The following is a 16,561-nucleotide window of genomic DNA, read 5'->3' as shown; positions in this document are numbered from 1 at the left end:
ACAATCATTAACCTTATGGAATGCTAATAAATATTCTTGTGCTCGTTTTTTACTTCCTTATCTCTCTGAGAATATTTGTAGAGCTATTTCTGTACTAATCCTGAAAAATATAAAAACGACACTTGTGCACAGTAAAAACGGACTTGATTACACCAAACCAAGTCTCACGTCTCTTCCTTCACTGCGCCGACTCCATCCCTCCCTCAGGAACCTGGACTCAGCCGGAGCAGGACTCCGGCATGGGATTATCCCCAGGTTCCTGGTTTGGACAGTTGGGTGGATGGTGATGCAATTCACTGAAATTGAGAGTGAAACAAGAAGATCAGCTTCTGAGAGAAAGATGGAGAGTCTGGTTTAAAACATGTTGTATTTAAGGTATATGTTCTTATGTGTATTTGCTCCTTGATTTTGCAGCATTCATTCCCCACACCTGATCCACTCTCCCCAACTCTTGGTTCTCATCATTTGGGTAGGAGTCCACCCAGTTCTAAGAGTCAGGGACACAACAGAGGCCTGCCTGCGTTAATTAGTGCACTGCATACCTTTGGGCCCAGTGATTGGCTAGGGGTGGTCACATGATCTAAACTGGTCCAAACAGTGGGAACCTCAGTACTTTTGTTGAGAATTCTGGGACAAAGGCAGTTGTTTACCCGCTCCCAGTGGATTCTCATGTGAGAGGTTGTAGCCCTAGAAATGCTGATAACCATCTCCAGACTACAGGGAGGGGACCAGAGAATGGAGCCAACATGGAAGAAGCAGAGCTAAGGAATTTAGAGAAAGACACCAGCTCCTGGAGCTGTGCTAAAGCTGTCCCTTGACTGTTCCGTTACATGAGTCAGTAAATTCCTGCCTTGCTTATAACAATTTAAATGGAATTTTCTATCACCTTCAACAAGAAGAATTCTAGCTGTGGGACATCCAGGTAGAGATGTTAGGTTAAATAGATGAGTTGAGAATTCTAGAGAGAGATTTGGGCTGGGGATATAGAAATGTAAGTCATTAGCATGTAGATCAAAGCCCTACGTTTGGAGAGGGTTACCCAGAGAAAATGCATGGTGTACAGCCAGCCAGTTAGTGTAAGTGCTGTGAAGGGGGAGGGATGGGTTATGATAGCACATGGGAAGGATGCCTCATCCCCACTAAGGGGTTTAACAAGGATTCCTGGAGAGAAAACCATCTAGGCTGAGATGGGAAGGGTAAGTGGGAATGTACATGTGGATTGGTGGTGGGGGTGGGAGAGTGCTCCAGGCAGAGCTCAGGCCGGGAGGTGAGAGAAGCCCAGTGCGCTGAGAGAACTAAACAAGCTGAGTAGGGCTGGAATTCAGAGCATGCATGTGTGAGGGCAAGGGCAGAGAGGGGGAGTCAGATGAGGCAGTAAGCAAAGTGAGGGTGCATTGTGCCTGGCCTTACAATGCCAAAGAGCATTGGGGAGCCCATGGAAGGGCTTTTAGCTGGAAAGCTACCAGATCAGAGGCTTCAGGAAAGAGAAAGGACTGGAGAGGGGCAACGCCAGAGGAGCGGGGCCGGTTAGGAAGCTGCTGAAGCATTCAGATGAGAGGTGGTGGTGGCTTGGGTCCGGGGAAGGCTGAGGATGGATTCAAGGGATATTTGGGTGGTGAATCAGATGAACTTGGGGATTTGAATGGATGTGAGGAGTGAGAGAAAAGGAGTCAAAGCTGACTTCCATGTTTCCGGGCGGGGCAACTAGATGGATGAGGGTGCCATTTCCTGAGATGTAGAACAGTGGAGGAGGAACAGGCTGCGGGGTTGGAAGTGGTAAGTCCAGTTTGGGACATGACGAACCTGAGAATGCAAGCTTCTTGAGGACCAGAATCTTCTTTGCCTTATTCATTCACCTATGCCTGATACACAGAACAGTGTCTTACACATTATAAGTAAATATTTGTTCAATACATGAATACATGAAAGATACTTGTATTTTTTTCTTTTTTTGAGGAAGGCTTTTCCTTTTTTTTTTTTCTGCTTTATCTCCCCAAATCCCCCTGGTACATAGTTGTATATCTTAGTTGCAGGTCCTTCTAGTTGTGGTTGCCTATATTTTTTTATGTGGAAAAGTTGAGGAGGCAGCTTTGAAGCTCAGGAGCGAGAACTGGGTTGAGGAGACAGATGGGAGTGGTCACTGGCCTCTAGTAGTAAATAAAGACACAGGAGTGGATGAGATCCACCGGGAGAGTATGAGGAATGAGGAGCCTTTGCGGACTGGAAGAGCATCAGCTTTGCAGGGTAGTGATTGATGTGGATCACGAGCCCTGCCTGCTCAACTGTGCTTTTCTGTCCCTCTGTCGGCTCTGCTGCCTCCTCCCCTACCTCTTTAGGATCTTATTCCTTCTCCTTTGCTGAGTCCTCTTCCTCTTGCTGCCCCCTCTCCCCAGTGGAGGGCACACCCTCAGGCCCTCCTCTCTCTCTCTGCTTCTCAAGCTAGGTCTTCTCTCCAGACTTCAATTGCAGATGCCCACTGGGCATTGCCAACTGGACCTCCTAATGGCACCTGAAATACAACACACCCTCACTGAGCTCATCACCTCCTCCCCAAACCAGTGCCTCCTCCTGATGTCTCCCTCTCTCCATCACTCACCTTGCATATAGGAGGCACTGCATAGAGTTGGTGATTTGAATCTTGAATTAGAAACTTGGTACTGATTAGATCTTACTTCTGATCAAAACTTGAGGGGGCCAAGCAAGAAAAGATTTTCCGGCTGGTTCCCTGAGCCTGGTGTCTTAAAGCCAGGGCCAGTGATTTCTTGGTAGAATAGCAAATGGGCCAGTAACCTTAGGGTGCCTGATGTCCTGATGTGCTTCCATCTCTTCCCTGGCTCAATGTTCTTTGGGATAATAACAGTTTTTAATAATTTTTAATTTTTATATAAGGTACACTTACCAAAGGATTAATATGGAGACTCTCACTGACCACAGATTCTACTCCCCCCGCCACCCCATGTTGCTGATGAATTAAGGAACTCATCCAAGAGCTAGCTTAACTCTACTTGAAAAATCTGGGAACTTGCTAGTTTAAGGTCCTGGCCTTCATTCTAGAATGTTAGAGCCAAAAACAAACAAAAAATGGCCCCAGTAGTGGTTTGATTTCATTCTGTAAATTTATGAAGGAAGAACTGTGATCCCGGAATCAGAGGTTCTCTGGAAACAATCGCTTTTCCTGTGTTGCTTAGGAATGAGTGCTCACTGCTAAAACATGCTCCTTTCTCTAACCTGTTGTCTTTACCCCTGGGTCAGCCTTCAGATCCTTTCTAGGCTCTTTCCCTCTTGCTTTATCAGAGAGCTTAGAAAATTAAAACTAATGTTGATACTAGTCCACAGCCAAACATGAAGACCTTGATAATACTAGCTTCCTTTCTATTCCTTCAACTTTCCACTCCTCACCTCAGGACCTTTGCCCCTGCTGTTCCTTCTCCTGAAATGCCCTCTTCAGTCTTTCCAAATGTTTGCTCCTTATCCTTCAGATCTCAGCACAAATGTCAGCTTTTCAGAACAGTGACCTTGCCTAGTCCCTGTCTGTAACATGCCACCTCATAATCTTTCATTCATAGGATCTATCACACTCTCATAGTCCTTTGTTTGTTTGTTTATTCATTCATTGTGTCCCCCCCACTAGACAGTAAGCTCAGGGAAGGCGGGACCTTGTCTGTCTTGCTGAATGTGTCCTCAGAGCCTGTGACGGTCATGATTGTGTATACACCCAAGATGCATTTTTAGTATACTATGCAGCTTCTGGTAACTACTTCTATCAATCTAATCTACATTCGTCCCACTCTTCTCCCTCCTTTGCACAGATTTACTGACTCTCCAGTGTGTGTTTTAAAAAACAATATTGTTTTATTAATAGTAGCAGGAGTGGCCAGCATGGGGTAGTGGGTGCCCTGGGCTCAGGGTATGTGTGGGCCGTGAAGAGTAGATGATGGTTGGGAGGCTGGAAGGAAAGGAAGTGGGTTTGGAGACCAGGCCCAAGGGCTTCTAAGATTTACTTCTGGGAATGAGCAGACTTGAGAAAGGACTCATGGCAAGCTATGGCCAGGCCCCCAATAAGGTTAAGAAATTCTTGGAAATCTAGCTGCCCATCAGCGTTGAGGTCCAGTTTCTTCATCATGCGGTCAAGGACACCAGGGTCCTTCTGGTTCTGCAAAGATAATAGTAACAATGATAATGTTAATAGTACCTTTATATTATGCTTTCTAAGATGCTTTCAAATATGTTGCCACATTTTATTCTCACAAGAGTATGAGGTTCAGGGTAGGGGTTATTAATATTCCTGGTTTCTAGACATAGAAACAGACTCAAAGACGTGACATGACTTGCCTAAGGGGAAGACCTGGGCCTTGAACCCAGGTTTTCTGGCTCCTAGTCAGGGTTCTTTTTGTGACAATCAGGGGTTATTCAATTTTGTAAAAACAGTGGAATACTTTTTTCAAGTGCTATGTGCAACTCCGATATACAAGCTATATAAAAGTGGAGAGATTTAAGGTGGAAAAAGGATGCAGGCCCTGTCTAATCAGCCTCACCCTCCCCATCCAAGCCCCCAACACACACACATTTATAGCCACTGCTTCCGTATGGCTGTTTAATTGATTAATTTAGAAAGTCAGTCCTTTAGATGCACACGTGGCTAGTGGCTACCATATCGGATAGTGCAGATAGAGAACATTATTCCCATCACTGCAGAAAGTTCTATTGGACAGGGCTGCCCTAGAGGCTTTGGGGTAGAGGAATAAAATTAGAAAATTCTTCTATTATGTCATTTACCATTTCATATGCCCCTTCCCTAAATGAAAAAAAAAATCATTGTTCTCTATGACATGTAGTTTGATAACTTTGATCTTTAAAACACACCTTATTCAAAGAAAAGGCCTTTCATTAATGATTCAGAGCTTACTCTGAGGAGTAGGGGCTCAGCCTAGGCTATGTGGACCACCGTCTTGGAGTTGATGAAAAAGAGGCAGGAGTGTAGGGGTCAGCTGCTGGTCCTTCATTCCTAGCCATCTGCCAGGGTCTTGTTTCACACCATGGGTAGTCTGTGAATGGGGGCCAGGACCAGTACCTTTGTGAAGGCAGCCAGTTCTCTGTTCATGAAGGTTAGGAACTCGGTCTTGGAGAGTTTGCTGCTGTTCCCGTCCTTGCCAGCATATCTCTGGAAAACAGCAATCAGAGACTCGATGCACCGCTCAGTCTCTGTAGGGCTGGACATTTTTGCCTTTGGAAAAAAAAATTCAGGGCTCAGACAAGGGCAAGATATCAAGGGCTGAAAAAACTGCTGTTTTTAGAATGTGTGGGTAAATATAACTATACATCCACAAATCCATGTGCACACCAAGCATTGTCTATAGATTAAAACGTGTCCTATTTTCTAAGAGTATAGCGGCTTCTGTGATGAATGAAATGGCAGTTCTTTTTAAAGCAATACTGAATTCCTGGGACTCATGCATTTTCTAGAAGAAAACTAAAAGCATAGTTATTATTGTGTATGAGGTGGGAGACCTGAGGCTTTTTGGATATTCAAAAGCAGCTTTCATATTTGAAAGTTAGGGATCATTAATTTTACATGTGAGGAAACTGAGGTACGAGAGGGGAATTGACGTGGCAGAGCCACCCCTAGAATCTCGGCCTCGAGGCCCTTTTCTGGAGTCCTTAGCTTTTGCTCTTTCTACTTCCAAATGTCACTAATTCCCCAGGAATGGCTGGCGGAATTTTTCCGGTCACTTCAAACCAGGAAGGTTGCCATGGGGCTCTCAGGTTGCTGCTCACACAGCTCCCAGGGCATCTACCGAGCTGAACCACGACTGTGGTTGCACCAGGAGGAGAAGGAGATCCAAATCCTGTGCTGGGCTCTGCTTCCCTTACAACAGAATTCTTCAAGGAAATGCGGTGCTAGCGTCTACCGGTCTGTTCAGCAGGCCCCAGAAGCGAGGAATTGTTGGACGCCCCCTGGTGGATAAGAGCAGCAACTGCAGTCTTTCTGGAGAATTTGCAGGGCCACACCCTTCCTCTGAAACTTTATCTCCGGGCATTAGCAACGATCTATGTTTGGATAACGACATTGCAATTTAGCATTTAGCCTTTAATTTGTTCTTGGGATGAACTTCCTGGAGCCCAGAGCTGGACGGAGGCTTTCCTGGCCCCATAATTTACGTGCTAAGGATTGATCTGAGCCCTGTTATTGACCTGAGCCCTTAGCTGCATAGCTGCTGGTCTCCTTCCTGCACCCCTTGCAGGAACTTTCCGTCTCTCCAGGTGCTTTACCAGGCTAGCCAAGGTGCCTGCTGCCCGTTGCATCTTGGAGTATCTATAAAGCCTCTTCCGGAGGTGGATCCTAAAGAACTCTTCCGGAGGTGAATTCTTTCCCAACAGTCACATTTTTGGAATTTCTTTTTGTCAAAGAGAATTTTTTCTTAAGGAAAGAAAAGTGTTGGTAGGTTCAGGGTTTGGGGGAGAAACAAAATGCCGTGGCCTAGAAACAGATGTGTTTGCACAACAGCTTTTCTTATCAGGACTAAAATCTCACTGTCTTACTAATGTCAGAAGAGAGAAAGAAAGTTGGCTGGGAGGGCGAGCCAGATAGGGTAGAAAGTTCCAGACTAAAGAGCAAGGGCTTTGTAACCTCTTTCTAGACCTACCGAAGTTTCCTCTGCCCCCTTTCCTTGCGGAATTCAGATTGGTTTGATGTTCCAGTTTCAAAGTGGATTTCTGCTTTACTTTTTTTTCCTCCTTTACTGTAATTTAGACTATTTCTTTCTCTTGAAAACTGTTGCTATCAGCCACATGGAGAGAATTAAAACCTCTGCATTTCTCCCCAGAGGTAATTTTCCAGAGCAAAAGAAAGGAACACAATTATCAAAGTACTTAAGTGGAATTGCAAAATTTGTAGAGCTGGAGGGGACTGTGGAGATGGTTCTGGAAGAGGGAGGCCCAGAGATGGGAGAGCTTTGCCCAAGGAGGAGCAGTGGCTGAAGGAGAGGAGAACCAGATCTCCTGTCCCCAGGCCAAGGTGTGGATGCAGACTGACACACTAGAGCGGGGGTTGGAAACATGTTTTGTAAAGGGCCAGATGGTAAATATTTTAGGCCACTGGGGTCCATCTGGTCTCCATCACTCTGCTTTTGTAGCAGGACGGCAACCACACAGACAACTCAGAAATGAATGGGCGTGGCCGTTTGCCAATAAAACTTCATTTATGAACGCTGAAGTTTGATTTTCATACACTTTTCACGTGTCCCAAAGTATTGTTCTTCCTTTGATTTTCTTTCAACAGTTTAAAAGTGTAAAATCCATTGGCAGCTTGTGGGCAGAACAGAAACTTCACTTGGGCCGCGGGCGGAAGTTTGCCGACTCCCGTCACTCAAGAGAGGCCAAGGAGGAGGCAGATTTCGGAGGCGGCTTAATGGAAAAGATAGGAAGATAATTCAGAGCGGGAATGGCAGGAGCTGAGAGGAGAGAAACAGGTGAGGCAGTGAGGGCCTGAAAAGATGGCGGGAGAAAAGGAAAAGGGATAGAGGGGGCTTAGCTGGAACCGGGCTCCTCCCACATTCTTGGCTGCGGTTCCGCTGGCTGGGACGGCTCGAGTTTCAGTCTCTGTGTCTTGGCCCTTTGCCAGTAGCTTACTGAAACTGATTTTCCCTAGGGCTCTGACGACCAAGTTCTGAAATGTGCCCTTTGTGGTCTATAGAAGTAACTAGTGCTGCCTCACAGAATTCCACCTCCCCACCCCCCAGTCTTTCCATGTCTCCCAGGCTTCCAGGGCACCAGTGGCGAGGGGCTGCCGGCAAGAGCAGGACCCCTCCGTGCGCCCTTCCCGGGGAGCCAGGGAGCAAGCAGGAGCGACCTCCACCCGACGGGACTCCGCTGGGCACTTCCTCGGCCCCAGCCCCAGACCTTATCTTTGCAAGGAAAACAAAAGAACCTCCCGTGGCCACCCCCAGGCTGTTATTACAGATATAATTTTAGGGCTTCTTCCTTCCATCCTCTCTTCCCTAATTCCCTCCTACAAATTTCTTTTTCCTGCTGTTTCCTGCCACGTCCGCATATAAATCAAAGATCAAGCCTGGTGGAAAGTGTGCTGTTGCTTTTTGCTTTTCATTTAAGAGGAAGACGAATAAAAAGTCGGACTTACCGCTTCGGAGTGGAACGAGGCACCGAAGCTGTGACCGGGGAGCGGCGAGGCGAGCTCTGGGCTGGAGGCCAGGCTCCGGGTCCCCGCCTGTCCCCGCCTGTCCCCGCCCCGCCCCGCCCCGTGTGGCCCCCGCCTGACTCACGCCGCCCCCTCCTCCGCCCGCCCGCCCGCCCGCCTCTCCCGCGCAGATCCGGACTTGCCAGCCGTTCGCCTTTGTCAAACACGCAGCTGCACCTTAAAACTCCCATAAAACCCATTGTCCTCTCCGAACCTTAAAGGTCTCTCCTTGTCCTGTGAAGTTGGAAGATTTTCCACTTTTTTTAATTAAAAGTTTTGCAAGCTATTCTTGAAGTGATGTCGGTGGCTCTGTTCCATGGACGAGCTCATTCTGCTCGCTCAAGTTAGAGAGGCAGGAAGTTCCCTTTTAAAAACGTGCACCATGGGCTGTGGGCCATAACGGCAGAGTAGAAGTTCCCGAGAAGCCAGGGCTGTCTATTCCTTCACGCTGAGGATAGTTAGACAGCGGTGATTTGTCCCAAGTGGAGCACCGTTGTCTCAAACTTCACTCTAAAACGGCAACAGTTAAAAAAACAAAACCGCAGACCCAAACCCCAAACTGATGCAATTAAAAATTGACCCTTGCGAGTAGGGCATTTATCTCTGTGCAGCTGGCCACCGAGTTGAGAGTTGTATTAAGAATCGGAAGCTCTGAGGGCCGGCCCCAGGCCTCAGTGGTTAAGTTCGCGCGCTCCGCTTCAGCGCCTGGGGTTTCCCGCTTCCAATCCTGGGTGGGGACATGGCACTGCTCATCAAACCACGCTGAGGCAGCATCCCACAAGCCACAACTAGAAGGACCCACAACGAAGAACATACAACTATGTATCGGGGGGCTTTGGGGAGAAAAAGGAAAAATAAAATCTTAAAAAAGAAAAAAAGAATCAGAAGCTCTGGATTCTGGTCCTGGATATGTTATTCCATTGCAATACTTTTGGCAAAACCCCTCACTCCTCTCAGCCTCCATTTCCTTATCTGTAAAAGTAGGTGATGTTGCCTCTCCTACTTCTTAAGACTGTTATGACTGTCCAATAAAATGATGGCTCTGAGAGGGCTTCAAAAACTGTGGAGGAGATCTGAATGAAAGATAACGGGCTGCTTGGCGTTGTATAAATTGTATCCTGGCCTGGGCTCCGCTCTTGCAGCCTGAGCTGGTCCTTTCTGAGCAGATCTTCATCTCTACTCAGCTACTCCAGACTTGCATTTTCAGTTGTTCTTGGGTACACTTGAAAGTCCCACCTGTACCTCAGGCTCAGTAATTCAAGAATTAGCTTGTTTTCCCTTAACCCGTTTCTCTCCCATCTTCCCCATCTCTGCTAACAGGACTGCCATTCTTCCCTTCCCCTGACCTGAGGACATCGGAGCTAGGTTTTCACTCTAGAGCCTTTTCTTTCCCCTAAACCTTAGCAAGTGCCAAGTGCTGTCAGTATTATTTTCACACTCTCTCTTGAATCTGTCTCTCGTGTCTTCCATTCCCACTTCCAGTGTTGTAATTTAGGTTTTCAGTCCCTGTTTCCTCCAGTTTCCTAACTGGTCTCTTGCCTGCCAATCTGTTCTATTGACTGTTACAAACACATTTTTCTAAGGTATATCTCTGATCAATTGCCTACTGAAAAACACAAGAAAACGGCTGACGCCCTTTATGTCCAATCCAAGCTTCTTAGCCTCTCTCTGGCTTTGAAAAACCTCTATAACTTTAATGAATGAACGAATTCTTCAGTTTATTCATTCAACAAATATTTTTGGAAACCTACTATATGCCAAGACTAGTGCTAGGCACGAGAGATACAAACACGAATGTGGTATAGGGCCTGCCTTTGAGGGGTCTATGGATAGACTTTAGGCCTACGGTGGTCTGAGGGGCGTTCCATCTGGCTGCCGGGGTCCACAAAACCCTAAAGTCAGATGTGAAATTTTCTGCATAAGAGAACTTTTTTCTGGGGAAGGATCTACAGCTTTCATCTGATTCTCGGAAAAATCTATGATCAAAAAATGTTAAAGAATCATTAGTCTAAATTATTTCATACCTGAAGCATGGGATCTCCCACACATACCACAATCCTCTTTAAGGGAAAACACCTCACTTACAGCTTCTGCTTAAAAGCCAGCCCCATGGACGAAGTTTTGGATGACTTTACCCTGTGCCCACTGTCACAGCTGACTGGGTTGAGGTTAGCTCTGGACTCAAGGACTGTCAATCCATAGAATGGACAGTAGTGGGTGTTTCATGGCAGACATGGAAAGATGAGCTGGGGCCATTCAGCTTCCTGTTCTTGGGAAACTGAGATTAGAAATATATAGAGAATTAGGTATTTAGAAGAGCTGAAGCTGAGCATTTTCATAGAGAGAATCATGAAGTCATGGAAAATCAAAATTACAAAGCAGCAGACACCAGGAATAAGTAGAAGCTATGAAGTTTGGAAAGAATGCACAGAGTAAAGGGGAAAAATTAACCAAGTGCTAATTGGAAATAAAAGAAGTAGCCACTTGGATATTAGTTGAGTTGTGTAAGTGATGAAGCACTGAGAGTGCAGAGCCTGCCGTCCAACTTTACGAGTATTCTTGTTCTTCCTGAATCTGGTTGTCTAGTTTTCCTGATTTTCTGTAGGACATGTATTCCTTCAATAACTCCTCTGGCCCATGAAGTAGCTTGAGTGGAGCCAAAGAAAAGAGCTAAATCAAATAACAGTGAATTGTCCTGAACTGGGTAGGGAGATCAGCCCTTTCCAGTGAGGGCTGCCTGTGGTGGCAACTCCCCAGGGTCATGCCGAAAGGGGCTCGATACTAGTCTGCAGTCAAAGGAAGGAAAGTTCAGGAAAGGGAGCAGGCAAAGGCAGATTTAGCAAATAAGGTAAACAATGCTTCAAACTGAAGGCTAAAGCAGGCAAGGAGCTGAGGATGAGAGGGGGCTGGTAAATTGATAGCAAGAGACTAAAATAAGGCACAGATGAGTAAAAGCGCTATTCAGGAAATACATGTGAGGACTTCCACAGTGCCAGGTAGTTCTTATGTGCAACCTGAGCTCTGGGCAGCCTTGGGCAGCTTCTTAGGGGACACAATAGAATGTGACAAAGATAATAACAGGGATGTGACCAACGTACAATGACAATGCTGGGAAGGAAATGAGTGGTTTACTCTGGAGGAGCAGGCAGGGCATCATGGGGAAAGTGATACTTGAGTTGGGAATGGAAGGGTGAATAAGAATTCAGCAGCTGGATGGGCCCAGTGGTGAAGCTAGACGAAGTGAGGCAGTATAGCAGTGTTTATGGCAGCAGACTCTGGAGCTAGAGCATCCTCCCTGATACCACTGTGGAGGCCATGAAGCAGGAGGTGAGGACATCTGTGACAGTGGTCATAGGACTTGAGGAGGTTCTCAGTGGTCTCAGAGGGAAATGGGAAGAGGAGCTGACTCAGAATAGCTAAGTGGTGTAAGAGCTTAGGAAGCTATAATTTTGCAGTGACTCATCTCCACATGGTTGTGTGATTGTGTGGCCGTATGTTTTCTCCACCTGTGCCTAGAAGTTTAGTCATTGGATGCAAGAGAGAGGGTTCTGGAATAGATTTAGGGTTAGGGCTTCACAGGATGGGTGTAACAGAAGGATAAGGCAGTGAAGGAGTTGAGGATGTGGGTAAGAATGTAATCCACTAGGGGCTGGCCCAGTGGTGCAGCGGTTAAGTGTGCACGTTCCGCTTTGGAAGACTGGGGTTCATGGGTTCAGATCCTGGGTGCGGACATGGCACCACTTGGCAAACCATGTTGTGGTAGGTGTCCCACATAGAAAGTAGAGTAAGATGGGCACAGGTGTTAGCTCAGGGCCAGTCTTCCTCTGCAAAAAGAGGATTGGCAGCAGTTAGCTCAGGGTTAATCTTCTTCTTCTTCTTCAAAAAAAGAATGTAATCCACTCGATTGGGCATTGAGTACAAGACAAAAAAGGAAGGAGCAAGGACATGGAAGGTGGGTGGGCACAAAGTCTCCATGAAATCAAAGAACAAGTTAAGTGGAAGAGAAGGATGGAGAGAGCTGGGGATGTAAGAAGTTATTGGTATAGTATAATCTTCCAGTGAGTTTAATATTTTGTAGATAGAACCCTTATGAATGATGGCAAAATCTAAACATGGTTATGGGCATTAAACTTGTTCCAGTTTAAGTGGAGTGGGCATGAAGGAGGTCAAGAAGTTATGGGGGCGGGTTGAGTGGGTCATCCACATCAATGCTGAGCTCATCCAGGGTGCTGAGAGGTGTTAGAGTGGAGTGCAAGAGTGTGAAGCAGTTTATAATGTTTCAAGTGAAACTGGCATGTGACACTGATAGGTTGGGGCAGAGGGTCTCACAGTATGATCTGCCACTTTCCTTTATATATTCAATTCTTTAACCAAATGGATTCACTGATTATCGTGAAAAAAATCCTCTACATTTTCTCATCTCTTTGCCATTGCTCAAGCTTTCTTTGTTTTTGAAACATCCTTAATTTCAGTTCCCTCTGATGAAACCCTATGGCTCCTTCAATGAAACTCCTCTTTCATGAGGCTTTCCTGACCGCCACCACTCCTTCTTTGTCCTTTCATAATATTTGGTAAAAAAATTTTTAGGGGGAGAATTTTAATATTCTGCTATATATTAAAGGGATCTATGTTAATAGATGTTTTATCTTTTCTGATAGCATGTGAGTTCCCTGAAATTATGGATCTGTCCTGTTTATCTTTGTCTCATTCATAGCCACTTGCACATAGTAAGAACCAATGAATGTTGGTGAGATTGAACAAATAGTACAATTTCAGAGTAGAGGCTGTATCTAATTTAATTCTGTCTGATTTAACATTCATGACTTAATGTTAAATAACTCATTGCTCCAAGAATTGTTTGACTATTTGTGGTGTTTTTCTTTTTTAGGGGAGGATCTCAAGATATTTCTATTAAGGGTCTTAAATTTATCTTCATTTATTAATTCATTAAGTTATTCAAGAAGTATTTATTGAGTGCTGGATCCTGTGCTAGGGTCTGAGGATGCAAAGATAAAAAAGTCATGGTTCCTGCTTTTGAGGATCCCCAAATAGAATTTGATTAATAAAACAGAAATGAGAACCTTCCAGAAACTGAGCCGTCTGCATCAGAAGGTGTTCACTCAGTCTTAGGCTGAGGGTCTTTCCATTTAATTCCTGGGCCAGAAGGTTTACCTCTTGAAGATATGAACTGTAAGGGAGATCCTTAGTTTTCTCTCATAATCTACAGCTCTTGCTGAGAGCACTGAGGCCACATTTGCAACATTCAGGAATGACCCCACAATTTCTGAGGCTACGGTGGTGTAAATGGAAATGCTGGGCAAAGAATCGAAAGGCCTGAGTTTGAGTTCCAGCCCCCTCCCTTACTAGATAAGATCTTTTCTACTTCTGAGCTTCAGTTTTCTCATGTGTAAAATGGGGATAATAATTAAGGAGATAATAAATATAAAAAGGCTCTTTAAATGGTGGGGTGTTATACAAATGTTAATTACCACTTGCAGGATTGCTGTGTGGATTAAATGAAAGTGTGCTTTGTAAACTGTACTTTGCAGGTGTTGGGTGTCATTATTGTTATCTTCCCTCCTCTCTCTTCCCGTTGCCTCTGCCCTGATTGCTGGCTCTCATTAATTCTGCCACTTGGACTACTGTGGTGGCATCTTCAGAGAGTCCCTGTGCACGCTGGTCTGCTTTCCACCGTTGTCTGCGTGCATTTACAGTTTTCTTCACATTCATCTAGACATCTTTCATGCTGATGGTTGGAAACAGTTACCGTCCTCCACCTAGTTGTTTTTAGGTCTTCAACTGCTGTTAGGCAGAGTTGAGAAATTTTCTCTTTCACAATGACCCACAGCAAATTGTCACATGTACATTAAATTTCTACTCCAAGGAGGCCATGCCATATCAGAGCCATGTCTAATCCATGATCTGAATGTGTGTCATCAAAATATTCTGAGTATACCTGTATTGCTGAATTTTTTGTACAAATTCTTCATCTTGGAATTCAAGGACTTTTATGGTCTAATCCCAGCTGTTTTTTCATCATTTCTTGTCATTCACTGTGAACTCTGATCAAGTGGAACTTTCTATGGTTGCTTGTAGGCAGGGTTGATCTTCCAGCTGGTTCTCACTGGGTACCCCACACTAGTTGTTAAAATGTTGAAATTCTTCTCTACCAGTTGCTAAATGTCCTCTCTTCTTGCCTGAACTCCTGAGGGCTGTCCATCTGAAGCCCCAGACACTCCAGTCCCTCTCCTGGGCTATGCGATTCCCATAATCGAGTAGCAAAGGTTAATGCGTGCTTGGTGGGGGTCTCCAGGTCTTGCTTCAGCCTGGCAACCTGGCCACTCTTCTGACTAGTCAGTGCTAGGTCACATTTGGGATATCTCCCAGCCTTTAGAAACCCCACAATTTCCCACTTATTGATTTTTGTTCTTGTGACTAAGTCCTTTCATATGGAATGTTTTCCCGTCTTCTCATGTCCAAATTCTACCTATATGAAGGCCCAGCTCAGAAAGAACCTTCTCCATGAAGCTTTCACTTACCTCTCTCAATTAAAAAGGATCTGTCTCTGTTGATCTACTACAGCCCTTTATCTGCGCTTTTCTTGTAGTGTGTGTTACAGCCTGTCTTGAATGATAGCTATTTAAGTATGTGCCATTTTTTCCCTGTTAGACTGTCAGCTCCTTGAGGACCAGATTTAGTGTAATACCTTTTGTTGGTGGAATCACTCACCTTCTACAGGGCATTCGAAGTCCTTCTTACTCATGCTTTGGGTCCAGGACAAGGGTGTGATGGGTTAGTAGTAGGCATGAGGACTTCTATATGACAAATGAAGAATTTAAAGGTTCTTGTGATGCGGTGTGGTCTTTTTCGATGGTATGACATTTTTGTGCAATAAGACTTCCTGCAGTTTCACCTCTCCCTGCCTCCCATTCCCCCCACCTCCTCCAACTCTTGGAAGGCCTAGGAGTGGGCAGGTTAGCTCAGCTCTGCTCTGTTCCGAGGCTTTAGGAAGAAATCATATGAGTTGGGTTGCTTTGGGGTGAAGGCAATAGGAAGTTGACTTATGCAGTTTAATTAATCATGAAATGATGGTTTATTATCTCTATAAAAGGAGGCCTCAAGGCAGGAGAGGCTCCAGGGCTAATTGATTCAGCAGCTTAGTGACGTCATCAGGGATAGTTTCTTCTGTCTTTTTACCCCGTGGTCCACATTACCATTGTAATCAGAGGTGGCACATCCAGGGCATGTATTTCCTTGTTCACATCCAGCGGGAGAGACTTGTTTCTCTTTCCCAGAAACTCTGAGCAAGCTTCTCTTAAATCTCATTGCCCAAAATGTTTTGGGCCTGCCTATCCCTGAACCAGTTCCTGGCCATAGGGATAGAATTACCTTAATTAGCTGAGACAGATTGTTTGAGTGGATGGGTGTTGGGGAGCTGTGGTAGATTGTATTTTCCAAAAACGGCCATTACCATATTTGCCCTCCCACATGCTCTTCTTACAATGTGACCTTCACACTCTTCCCATCAAGTGATGGGATCTCTGTTTCCTTTCCTTCAATCTGGGTGGGCTTGTGGTGACTACTTTGGAAGTGACGCCTTATGATTTCTGAGACTTGATGTTAAAAGGTGACGTGGAGTCTACATGGTTCTCTTTTAGGACACTCGCTAAAGGAACCCAGCCACCATGCTGTGAGGAAGCCCAAGCTGCCTGGTGGACAGAGGAACCAAGAGCCAGCACCAAATGACAAGCCAAGTGAGTGAGCTATCTTGGAAGTAGATCCTTCAGCCTCAGTCAAGCTGCCCAGCTGGCGCTGTGTGAAAAGAGGAGAGTTGTTTTATAAGCCACTAAGTTTTGGGGTGGTTTGTTATGCAGCAGTAGACAACTGGAACAGGGGCCCACTACAGAAATGTTTTCTCAGTGCTTTCTCTGGTGTCTTACTCTTTTTGTCATTGGATTGGTTAGATATCAAGGGCAAGGCCCAAGGCGAGGGCCTTGAGGAACGATTTGAAGCTTAAAAGGAATTTTATTGTTTAGTCCAACTTATTCACTAAGTCTGGGAATTCTATATGGGATTTTGTGGTTCAAGCTTTATAACAGTGATTTTGCACATCTCTCTCAAAAAGTTGCAGTGGAAGATGGCTGTAATTTGGATGTTTGAGATCCAAGGAAATTAATCATGACTAATATGATTTTTTCACTTAAAGTGTAGCCCACCTGGAAGGAGTAGGCCTTGTTAAGGCATCATTCTCTCAGAGGGGCTTGTTACTTGTTTTACTTATTCTAGGAGCCAGGATTTTGACTGGCTGTCTGAAGGGTCCACTGAACTCAAGTCAATATTCCCCAAAGGGATTTATTTATTTATTTT

At 45.3% G+C, this 16,561-nt stretch overlaps 1 protein-coding gene across 1 annotated transcript; it reads right to left on the bottom strand.

The window, feature by feature from the left end:
- Positions 1-3,828: 3,828 nt before the first annotated feature.
- S100A11 (S100 calcium binding protein A11) lies at positions 3,829-8,286 on the bottom strand. The gene is made up of 3 exons (XM_046680153.1): positions 8,138-8,286; positions 5,072-5,224; positions 3,829-4,153 (listed from the first exon to the last, which is right to left on the bottom strand). Exons 2-3 carry the CDS (start codon positions 5,216-5,218, stop codon positions 3,998-4,000), a joined length of 303 nt encoding a protein of 100 aa, XP_046536109.1. The 5' UTR covers positions 5,219-5,224; positions 8,138-8,286; the 3' UTR covers positions 3,829-3,997.
- Positions 8,287-16,561: the final 8,275 nt, after the last annotated feature.

This window comes from Equus quagga, chromosome 13 (assembly GCF_021613505.1).
Source record: "Equus quagga isolate Etosha38 chromosome 13, UCLA_HA_Equagga_1.0, whole genome shotgun sequence".
Classification (NCBI taxonomy): domain Eukaryota; kingdom Metazoa; phylum Chordata; class Mammalia; order Perissodactyla; family Equidae; genus Equus; species Equus quagga.
The sequence above is the reverse complement of the archived record's forward strand: the minus strand, read 5'-3'. Positions and strand labels throughout refer to the sequence as shown.

Bases quoted from the DNA above. Each gene is read 5' to 3' on its own strand.
- S100A11 (XM_046680153.1), bottom strand. From the start codon at position 5,218: ATGTCCAGCCCTACAGAGACTGAGCGGTGCATCGAGTCTCTGATTGCT. The intron at 4,154-5,071 runs GTACTGGTCCTG...TTATCTTTGCAG, and splicing joins AACTGGCTGCCTTCACAAAG to AACCAGAAGGACCCTGGTGT.